The following is an 11,411-nucleotide window of genomic DNA, read 5'->3' on the forward strand; positions in this document are numbered from 1 at the left end:
AGTGTTTTACTGTTGTTAAATGATAAATGAACAACAAAGCCCTCTGCCGCACTATGCTTAGTTTTTTGTCTTAAATGTTAAATGAAGGATGAGCCACATTCACACACTGAAACAAGATGAATGCCTTGATTTTTTTAATCCTCTTTGCCTGGGCCAAAGCTCCAACCTGAGCCATCATTAAGACCGAATCTGTGCCCAGTTCTCCTCTCTGTGGACCTAATTTCCACTCTGAGTCACTGTGTGAGATTTTCATTTTAATCCATGCATAGTCTCAGTGGAGTTGTCCAGCTTTGAGAATTAGAACTGATTCATATGTATTTAATACTCTCTCCTGTCCATGTGTTGCTGGTTAGTGGAAACCTGTTTGATTTAACTGTACATTCCTGCATCAGATCTGCTGGTTTTATTCTGGTTTTTAGTCTGCTGGGTCTTAAAAAATATTAAAAGGTAGTAAATCAGGTAGTAAAAGTGTAATTTAAGGCTCTTAAAGGAGCTATATGTAAGTTTCGTTATTGCTAGCTGTTTACTTACCAGTCTTGACAAGAGCTTTGATTTGACAGATGCTTTTATCTAAAGAGACTTACAGTGAGGTTCATCACCTTGGTGTGAGAACTGAGTACTACATCTTTTTAATTGGTGGAGGAGATCAGGTGAAGTCGGAGTAGGAGCTAGTTAGACATGTGGGGGTGTTAGAGGTGTTAGAGAGGAGTCTCTAACAGATGCTTGAAGAGACAGGGAGGCTCCTGCTCTGATAGGCTTTGGTAGACCAGACCAGAACAGTCTGGACTGAGACTGTCTTGTGTGCAGGGATGGTGATGACAGATCACATTCATTAGGAACACAGTGTCTGAGAATGAGCATAAGGCTGAATCCCATCCCCTCCCCTGTGCGAGAGAGGACTCAAACCAGAGACTATTCTCAAAAGAGGAAGATTTGTTTGGAGGCAACAGTTGAGTGAATTTCCATTTGTTGAAAATAGGAGATTTTCCCGCCTCCTCTGTGGTTCAGATGGGAATATGGGAGAATGTGTAGTTTTAGTAAATATAAGTTAAAGGTGTGTTGCTGAGGTAACAGGTTACAGCTGGAAGAGTCATTGAGTTGTTAAAACATATTGAAAAGGTCTTAAAAGGCGTTGAGTTGAACTCCAGGACTCCTGTGTAAACCCTGTTACTGCTCAGGACATCGCAGCTGTAGAAAAAGCTTCACTAAAGGTTCTTGTGTCTTCACGAACATGTTGTGTGTTAGCTAACCGTTCTCCTCCGGACCACACTGTACATGTATGTCTGCTTTGTTGTGTTTTTATAATGTTGTGTTGTAGTTTTGTATTACTCTACATTCTCTGTTGTACTTCATCTGAATTCATGATGGAGAGACCTTGGTTCTGAGTTGACAGCACATCAAAACAGCATCTCACCCCAATTATGATTTTTTTTTTTCTTCTCTCCTTTTGTCTCAACGTTCCCAGATGACGATGATGATGGCAAAGCTCCAACTCAGCCCCTGTTGAAAAAAGGCAGGAGATCCACTTTATTGAGTTGCCTTAAAACTCTTCTCTCTCTCTCTCTCTTTCTCTGCTTTATTTTTATCTTCCTCCATCTCTTCTTCTCTTTGTTGTGCTACTTCCCTCTGAAGTCATACTTTCCTTTCTTCGCCCTCTCTATCTTTCTCTCTCCGTCACCTCGTTTTTCACACTATATTTTGAAATCCTCCTGACATACCGTCCTGCTCCCTGCTGTCTCTGTCTTGTGTCTCTGGCCGTCTGTCCCGTGTGTCCGGCCCGCTGGCTTCTCGGCTTCAGGGAATAACATTTAGTCTCTTCCTCTCTTTCTCCCGCTCTCTCCAGCTTGTAGCTCACGCCTAGTCTTTGAAGCGCTGCTGTGTGTGATGGTGCCTTTGACTCAATCCAAGTCTTGAGTATTTCATGTTGCGAGTGTGTGCCAACATTTCAATTTCCTCCGAACTGTCTTCAGTCTTTCGCCTGCTGTTTCTCCTCTCTCTCTCTCTCTCTCTCTCTGTCTCTGATGCTGACAGTTTGTCTGTAGCTTTCTCTTCCAGGATGAAAACCTCCTCCTGTCTCCATGTTTCCAGCCCTTTCCACTAACTCCTGCTAACTCACAGCTTCTCTCCTGTTTGTTTGCTGTTCAGTATCGATGGTGTCTCCCCTGTGGTTCATTAAAGAACTCACTACACACTAGAAAAATATCCCACCTATATCAAAATTTAAAGAGCAGCTCTGTAACTTTTAAAAGTAAGAAAACTCATTCCTTCTCTTACTCATGAGAAGTTAAATTTAAAAGCAATAAAAATCCTCACTTCAAGCCACTGACAGGTTTTAATGCTAGAGTTATATAGGTTATAATAGTTTGGGATTTTTCATTAGTTTTTATTTGTATTTCGTTTTGACTTTGTGTGGTTGTGTTTCATTTAAACCAACTGAACATGAAGTCATCAGTGAACTGGACTGTCCAGCTGCAGCTCTGTGGCTCATCACTGAAGTTCATTAACAGTAACATACTGAGAAACTGCTCCATCAAAAAACGATTTCATATTCACCTAAAACAGCACAGACTGATGTATGAAATAAACTGACAGAGACGAAACTGAAGACATTTTCTGTTATTTTACTTTATTTTAGTTTTGTAAACACACAATACAGATTCACTTATCATTTTTTTTAAGCCTCATTTTTATTTTTATTCCATTTAATGAAAATGTTTTTTCACATCTAGTTTTTTCGTTATGTCGTTAGTTGTAGTAAGAATGACTTAATTCAAGTTAAAATTATTATTATTATTAAATCTTTTATTTAAACAGGTAGTCTCATTGAGATTGGGATCTCTCTTCAAGAGAGACCTGTGTAGAAAAATAAAACATATACTGCACACATACTGTACATTCTACATTTTCACATTAAAGAAAAAGCCTGTGCAAGTGTGATTGGAAATGAGTCAGTGTGTAAACATGAATGTCACAACAGCGAATTCATTTTTACACATAAAAATGTAAAAATACAAAGGAAAAAAAAAACCTACAAGAGTTTAAAGCAGCTGACATTACATTCATAATACATTCAGTTCAACTCTAAAATAAACCTGCCGATGTTTTTATACAGTGTCTGGAAGGAAATCAATCTACAAACCTCAACTGTGAAATTCCTTTGAAAGTAAAACCTGCTCTGCTGCTCTGCTGCAGGGTTGGCTTGAAGGCACCGGCTCATAACTCTGGTGCTGTCATCTTATTTTTAGATTTGTTTCTGCTCATCTTCACTTCCTGAGGATCGTTCGCAAAACATTTAATCCAAAACACATAAAACAGAAAATGAAGAGTTCCTCAGAGTCATCGGTCTGTGGCTTTTCACTCCCCTGACTTTTATGCTCTAGAAAACAATTTACAAATGTAACAGATTTTTAACTATTACAATATTTTCCTAAAACAAGTAAAACTACTGGTAAAGTATTTTTTAAATCCTCAAGTAAGGAATAAAATCCATAGTTGTAAAACTATAAGTAAATCTGCAACACAGATCACAGCTGCAGCACTGAGGTTCAGTGGTTTGTGTGGTTAGTTTTTTTTTTAGAATTGGTTAATATGTGTCACCATCAGTCCTTTTTCAAAATAATAGTCATACTGTCATTCAAACACAGACATTATCCTAGAGCCACACTGAACCTCCCATAGCTGACAAATCTACACAACCTTCACACAGTGTGGGGTCAACATGATTGTGGTTTTAGTTTTCTATCTGACCATCTAAATGAGTTTTCTTCTGTTGGTGCTGCTTGTATGTGTGTGTGTGGTGGACGTGTATGTGTGGCTTTGCAGACAAGAGGAGTCCGACTGTGCCGCTGAACGTGTCTGACCAGAGGCTGCTGGAGGCCAGCCAGCAGTTCCAGAAGAAACAAGGGAAGGGCACCGTGGACGTCTGGTGGCTGTTTGATGATGGAGGTGAGTGGGAGAGAAAGAAATGAATCTGTTTACAGGAGATTAGTCCGTAGTTAAGTGTTATACACACACTGAAATGTTTGCCAGGCATCAGGCATCACCTGCTGTTACCGAAGTAAAAGAACTCATTTTCATGCTGCGCACATGTTTTCATCTGTGCAGTCACAACATCACTTTAGTGTCTGAAAAGTAAGAAATTTGGCCTTAATTATTTACTTAAATACAAACCGAAATTTGTGTTGGAAAAATTAGATTTTGTCTAAAATACAATATGTACTGTATATATTAACATTACAGATGATTTGTTTAAATGTCCGCATCGCATGTGAACACTTTGCACATAAACATGTTAAAAACAGGAAGACACAGAATGAATCCTCGGCTCTTAGCTGTTGGATTGAGTGTGTCAGTGACGTGTTGATCAGTACTGACTGACACAGCTCATATGTTAATGTGTCATTCTTTATTGGACAGAAGGGTTTTGGGTGTTTATCAGAACAGTAAGGTGTAAATATGTGAATGAGGCCAGAGGCACGACTCGTGAGGTGTGACGCTTCACATCTGATGGTCTTCATCACATCAGCCTCATCTCTGTTGACAGCAGAGACGCCGGCGCTCAGCGTGGTTCAGGCACAGCTGATGTTTGGAGGCCAGTGCTCTGACTTGTGGCTCAGGTCTGAACTCCTGCTCTGGATCACAGCTTATATGTTCTGGAGTGGAAGTCACATGAAGCATTTAACATCACCACTGAAGGAATTAGAACAGAATGTTTTTTTTTTTAGTTGAACAGACACTTTATTATAATTTCACAAAATATTTTGTCCTGTCAAACACGAACACAGAAGAACTCAGTGCTGTAGATAAGTAAATGTGGATAGTCTGATAAACATACACCAAGTGTTAGTGGATGGGAAGCTGTTGAGGCGTTATGTCGTAGTTGTTGCACCAGTGACTCCTACTGGATGGTGAAGAGTGGACAAAAACCTGGAGGTCTCCTCGTCCTATTTTATCATCTACCCAAATTTTTTTTTTAAAATAACAATATAAAAATGGAGGAAAGAGTCTGATGTTTAAGACACAGCAGGTGTGTAATGTTTACATCATGGAGTTCTTCTCTGTATGTGAAACATCATCAGTCACAGTCCAAGTTCTGGTGCAGTTCAGAGTTCACTTCCAGCCAAGTACAGACCAAACATCCCGAGGTCTTCTTGCTCCACCTCTTTTATCCAGGATGTGTCTGTGGCTGACTTGTGTGGACTTGTGGCAGAATGTGTCCCAGAATGCACTGCACGTGAACAAGCAGCAGTGGTGGAGAGTCTGAGTGTAAAGCTAACAACTTTTTTCTTTTTTTCTTTATTCATTAAGTTGTGGTATTTGTTCAGGTGATAAAGTAACAATCTAGATTTCAGTTTATTCACATGGCGTCCGCTCTGGCATTTTTGGAGATTTGAGGACTGTCTTGTCTCAGCAGCTCCTGACGTGACCAGATGGTCACCATCGTCCTGGGAGAAAGTTTTATCTCTGCACTCTGTTGTTGTTGCGTTTAGATTTATTATAAAATTCGTTCTCAGAGTTTAAATCTTATATTTGTTGCTGCTCTTTTGTCTGAGAAGCTGAAAACATAATAAATCCATGATTTGTTGGGCAGTCTAACAGCAGTGCTGCCTCTGTGGACTCTGTGCGTTCTTACATGTACAGATCTGCCACCGCATCTCAGTAGTAAACAAATAAATATATTTAACTAAAAATAAAGAGAGGCAGTAAGGTCCACATACGTTACAGATTAGATATCAAGTCTATCTTTCACTACACTCACTGTCAGGTCTGCTCTCTACCTGAAACAGTTAGAGTTGAGATGACTTGGTCACAGTTGAGTCAGGTTCAGGTGTGTTGAAGTGTGAGCTGCTGTTCCAAATGTAAACAGTCCTTCTGTCCTCAAGAGTCTGAACTTGGACCTGACTCTGTACTGAAAACGGCCTGTGGTCTCCCATCCAGGTCTGACCCTGCTGATCCCCTACCTGCTGACCAACAAGAAGAGGTGGAAGGACTGCAAGATCCGCGTCTTCATCGGAGGCAAGATCAACAGGATCGACCACGACCGCCGAGCGTGAGTACTGCTCCTCCTCCTCCTCCTCCTCATCCTCCTCCTCCTCCTCCTCCTCCTCCTCATGTGTGTGTCCACTTTCATGTGAGGTTACAGAGGAGATGTTAGATCACTTTTCCTGCCTGACCCTCACCTGCCGGCAGAGAGCAGGATGAAGTCTTCTACAGCTCAGCTGCTCCCGTATTAGTATTCATTATGTTCATAGATACTGCTGTTGCTATGTCCACCATGTTAACAGCTGGTGGTGGAGCCACGTTCTGTGAGAGCAGCTCGTTAGCAGTGAACACAGAGCAGACATCTGCTTTCCTTTCAGCACCACACTCCTCTGCTCAGCTGCTGACAGCATCACACACTCACACACACACACACACACACACACACACTACAGATACAGTGTGTTCTGTTGATGCTGTGCTAGCACGTGTTTTAGTTGTAAATGATCAGCAAATAAAGTTCTTGCCATTTTTCCAAGTTTTCAGATTTAGTGACTTTAGTTGACGTCTCTGGCACCATATTCAGGACACAGGGCAGGAACTCCACACTGTGTGAAATGACTTATGATTTACTCACTTATCTCTACTTGACAAACAAAACCTTTTTATGTTAGTTTAGATTTTAGCAACCATAAATACAAAAGCTGACCTGACTTAGTCCTGAAATCATCTTTTCTAGGTAAAACGTATAATAATAATAATAATGAGCTGACTAGTTACCAAACTATTCTCAGTTTTTTGAGCTTGTTGTTTATATTAACCTTAGAAATAGCACTTGTACAAAGGCCACAAAGATGCAGCTAAAAGCACCGAAAACTTTTCAGTAAGTGGATCTTGTTCTCAAAATTCTTCCTCTGATTTCTCTCCATGATTCTGTCATTAAGATCAACTTGTCAGAGACTTGAAAGCACCTGAGGACAGGTAATTCTCCTGAGTGACTGTGTCACCGTCATGTGGTCTGTGGTGCGTTAAAGGACCCTGAATGATAATTTAACAAGAAGTAAAAGTGAAGTTTCAAATCTCATAAAATGATTATTGATTATAGAATTGACTGTCTGAAGAGAGAAATGAGAGAAGAATATAAAATGTAGTTGAAAGTGGTCACTAATGTAAATTATACTTTGTGGTTAATGAGTGAAAGCAGAAGGAACCCACCAGTGTGGAGGATGAAGACACTGATGTTTGGAACAACAACAGATGAAGTGAACATGGTCTCTCTCTCTGTTTGTTCCTCAGAGCCAAAACACTCATTTCCTTGTGATTGTGGGGAGAAGTCTCATTACTTGATTATATAACTCTCTCGATATGAAGACAACATTCCCTTCCACTTTAACTCTCTTCAGAAATGAGTTTCTATGTTTGCTATCTATTATTAAAGGAGAAGTTCAACATGTTTCCTTTCTGTGAATGAGCTGGAGTCAGAATGTGCTTAGCTTAGCTTAGCATGACAACCGGAAACAGCTAGCTGATATGTCTACAGTTGATGAACATGCTGTGTGTTGTTTATGTGACTGTGAATGAACAGTTATGCCTATTATGTGTGTATGCTTAGTTCTGACAAACACACACACAGTACCTCTGTCTCCAGCTGTTGCCTGGGTTACCAGATACAGTCGCTATGCTTACTGGGCAAGTCCAACCAAAAATAAAACACATGTCAAACTGTCAGCTTTTTTTTCAGGTTAGCTTTTTCCTCTGCCTCCAGTGTTTATGCTAAGCTAACTTAACCATGTTCTGACTCCAGCTCTGTACATGAGACTGATAAATGAGCCTGTTTCCCAAAATGTTGCACTGCTCCTTTAAAGATGGAACATTTCATATGATTTCAATATGATCTTTATCTGCATCAACCTGAACCTTCATGACAGAAACAGCACAGAAGCATCTGTCACCCTCTGCTGCTAATACACACGCTCTCTTACACACACACACACACACACACACACACACACACACACACTTTCTCTCTCTCTCTTTTCCCCCCACTCTAACTGTCTCTCATTGTCTCCTACAGCTGCCTCCTACTTCCTTTTGTTGGATAAAATTAGCTTGGTGCTAGCAGCCGAGGCTTTTATCTCAGCGTGCACTTTGAAATCCCCTTTGTGTTTGCTACAAAACTACAGACTGTCCATTTCAACAGATTCAATGTTTTCCCTGTCAAACATGCACAGACTCACACAGTATGTCTTCACCAACAGGCAGGTTTAATGCTGTGTGTTTTTTGATCTCTGCAGTAATCACAAATTGATCAAATTGATCTTCGTGTGAATAATCTGATATCGACTTTACAGTCTCCTGTGGACGTGTGGGGCTGTAACCTTGTGTGACCAGCCTCCTCGTGCTACGAGATCTGGTCATGCGAGAGATAAAAACATGGCAGACGCAGCTCCTCTGAAGGCAGATGTGAGGCTGTATTTTTTTAATTTAAAAACAGTGAAGATGGAGAAGAGCCGGACAAAAGAAAAGTCAAGTGCAAGAAGAAGCCGATAGAAGAAGACGCTGTATGCAGCTGTTGGTTCACGCTGTAGCTATACCAGCGTATGTTAGCAAGGCACATTACTGACTGCTAAACTGTGGGTCGTGTCAAATAAAAGTGCATTAATATAACATCTTGTAATGTAAATACTGATATTTTTTGCCTCTGCACCAGTGACAGTCAGAAATGGAGCTAAATTGTTTTCAGGTTGTCCGTCCATCAGTCCGTCTCCTTCTCATGGACACGATATCTCAGTAACACCTTGATGGAACTTCTTCAGATTTGGCACAAACATTCATTTGGACTCATTGATTTACTGATTAGAGGTTAAGTAAAAGGTCAAAGGTCACTGTGACCTCACAAAACAGGTTTTTGGCCATAACTCTATGAATTTAACTCAAATCTCCATAAGGATAAAATGAAGTGATGACATTTTATATCCAAAAGGTCAAAGGTCAAAGAAACACACAGACAACAACCAGAAGGAGGTGATTCTTGTTAATAATGCAGCAGGTTAGAGGAGAAACGTGCAGCTTTACTTCTCTGAGAAGCTGATTCAGTAGGTTGTTGTTGTTACTGAACCAAATCAGGACCTTGTGAATTGGAATTGAATTGATTCAGGAAATCAGAAGCAAAACCCAGGCCCATGCTCTGGCTCCTGTACAGATTCAAACTGCTGGTACGAGGAACATGGCAGAGAGATACAACAGCTGGAACCTGCTATGGTCTAAAGCGCTCCACACCTGACAGATGATGCTTTCAGGCTCTTTCTTTGAAGTTGAACATAGAGGAAATGACTCTCTTACACAGAATGCCACAGTAAACCCTCTCCCACCTGCCCCCGTCCTCCCAGAGACTCCACGATCAAACAGATCTTTAAAGCGGAGTCTTCTGCCTCTCGGGGTCGACTCGCTGCTCTTATCTCTGTCCTCGGCTCCTGGGATTGAAAATCTCTTCCAGCTGGTTTCCTGTATTTACCTGAAAGCTCTTTGCTTTTGTGCTCTCTGTGCAGGATGGCCACTCTGCTGAGCAAGTTCAGGATAGACTTCTCTGACATCACTGTGCTGGGAGACATAAACACCAAGCCCAAGAAGGAGCAGTAAGTCCTCTTCAATAACCTTCAAACAGCAAAGCTTTTCTACCAGCTCAGTCATGTTTTACCTGTCATTCCTACACATGCTCAACTCAGTGTAATGCACCTTTCTACAGCACTGATTCCATCCCTACAGCAGCAGAGTCACTGATTCAGTCCCATTGTGTCTGATTTGTCATTTTTCAAACCGTTGTTAAACCACTGTCAGTAAAATCTCTCTTCCTGCAGATGTTTCACATTAAAAGCCTGTTAATAGGGAGGAACTACGACCACTGAGTCAGTGGAGGCTTTTAACTTGAAACCAAACTGCAGAAAGTGTTGACTTTCAGTCATGGTAACTTAATAGTGTTAAATAAAGACTGATTTTGTTTAGTGAGAAGAGAAAGTGAGAGCAGCAGAGTAGTAACTACGACATCACTCTGTTGTTGTCAAATCAAATTTATTCATAAAGCACAATTTAAAAAAACAGCAGCAGCCAATCAAAGTGCTGCACAAAGACAAGATCAATAAATAAAATCATCACAAGATAAAATGTCAGCAGGACACTGTTGTTAAAGGTTAGTCACAGTTACATTATGATTTAAGTTTTATGGAGTTCCACCTTTTTCTGTCCTTCATTATAATCATTAACTACCGTGGTCGATCCAGGATCACAGACCTGGATTCCTCCTCCCTCACTGACCATGTCTCTGTTGCTGTGCAGCGTGACGGCCTTCGAGGAGTTGATCGAGCCGTACCGGCTGAAGGAGGACGACATGGAGCAGGAGGCGGCTGAGAGGCTAAAGAACAGTGAACCGTGGAGGATCACAGACAACGAGCTGGAGCTGTACCGCGCCAAGGTCAGTGCCTCCTACTCACTCAGTCTCACTGTAACTCACTGTATCAGTCTGTTTTAACTTCACCGGTTTGAACACTGTGTCAGTGCTGAACAAAGGCCCATATGATCACATCTATCAAAGCCTTCGCAGCAGCAGAAAATGTCAGGGGAGTGAATGTGTTTCTGGTTCACTGCAGTCAGAGTGAAACACTGTGAGCTGGTCTGCAGCTCAGCGCTGCAGCAGCTTGTGATAATCATCTGGTAAGTGGATACCTGAGTGTTTGAACCTGTGTTTGTTTGTTTTGTCTTCAGACTAATCGTCAGATCAGACTCAACGAGCTACTGAAGGAGCACTCGAGCACAGCCAACCTCATCGTCATGTAAGCTGCACGTGTGTGTGTGTGTGTGTGTGTGTGTGTGTTGTTAGTGTAACAGTTTCAGTAACAGTAGTTGTGTTTTACTCTGCTCTGCTGGTGTTTCATCTTTACTTGAAATGACCTCCAGTCACCTCAGGACAGGAAGTTCTCCAACAAAAACAACTTGTTGACTGAAGCTTCTGTTTTAATGGAGGAGTGTTTGAGGGGCTGTTCTTTTGTAGCATCAACATCTGCTCCTCCCGTCTGGAGAGTGTAGAGACACAGAAAACTTCCATGTGATCAGAGCTGGATGATGTGACTTCGAATCAATATCATGATTATTTCAAACTTTTACCTGCGTTATGATTAATGATCTATCACATTGGTGCTTATCGGTCTTGAGCCGTGCTCTTCATATTCAGCAGTGTGATTGTGACTATTGTGGCATTATCTATGTTGCATTCACCACTGTCCGGCAGTAATGACTGATAAGAACCAATCATGACGAGAGGCAGGAGTTTGCCTCATATATTTAACATTTTGGTAAACTATATTCATCTTATTCCAGTCAGTATCTCAGTCCAAGGAAATTAAAGGCTGGCCCAAGTGGATTTGGGGGGGGGGGGGTGG

At 41.3% G+C, this 11,411-nt stretch overlaps 1 protein-coding gene across 1 annotated transcript in view; it reads left to right on the forward strand.

The window, feature by feature from the left end:
* Positions 1–11,411, forward strand: part of slc12a2 (solute carrier family 12 member 2) — a 67,622-nt gene that overhangs the window by 51,592 nt on the left and 4,619 nt on the right. Inside the window, exons 21-26 of the mRNA XM_023397828.2 lie at positions 1,466–1,513; positions 3,823–3,945; positions 5,938–6,049; positions 9,528–9,614; positions 10,312–10,447; positions 10,738–10,805. Of these exons, the coding sequence (XP_023253596.1) occupies positions 1,466–1,513; positions 3,823–3,945; positions 5,938–6,049; positions 9,528–9,614; positions 10,312–10,447; positions 10,738–10,805 (574 nt within the window). The remainder of the gene's footprint in view (positions 1–1,465; positions 1,514–3,822; positions 3,946–5,937; positions 6,050–9,527; positions 9,615–10,311; positions 10,448–10,737; positions 10,806–11,411) is intronic.

The sequence above is a fragment of the Seriola lalandi genome, unplaced genomic scaffold (assembly GCF_002814215.2).
Source record: "Seriola lalandi dorsalis isolate HSWRI2012SDOR001 ecotype SW California unplaced genomic scaffold, Sedor1 jcf7180002054939, whole genome shotgun sequence".
NCBI classification, from domain to species: domain Eukaryota; kingdom Metazoa; phylum Chordata; class Actinopteri; order Carangiformes; family Carangidae; genus Seriola; species Seriola lalandi.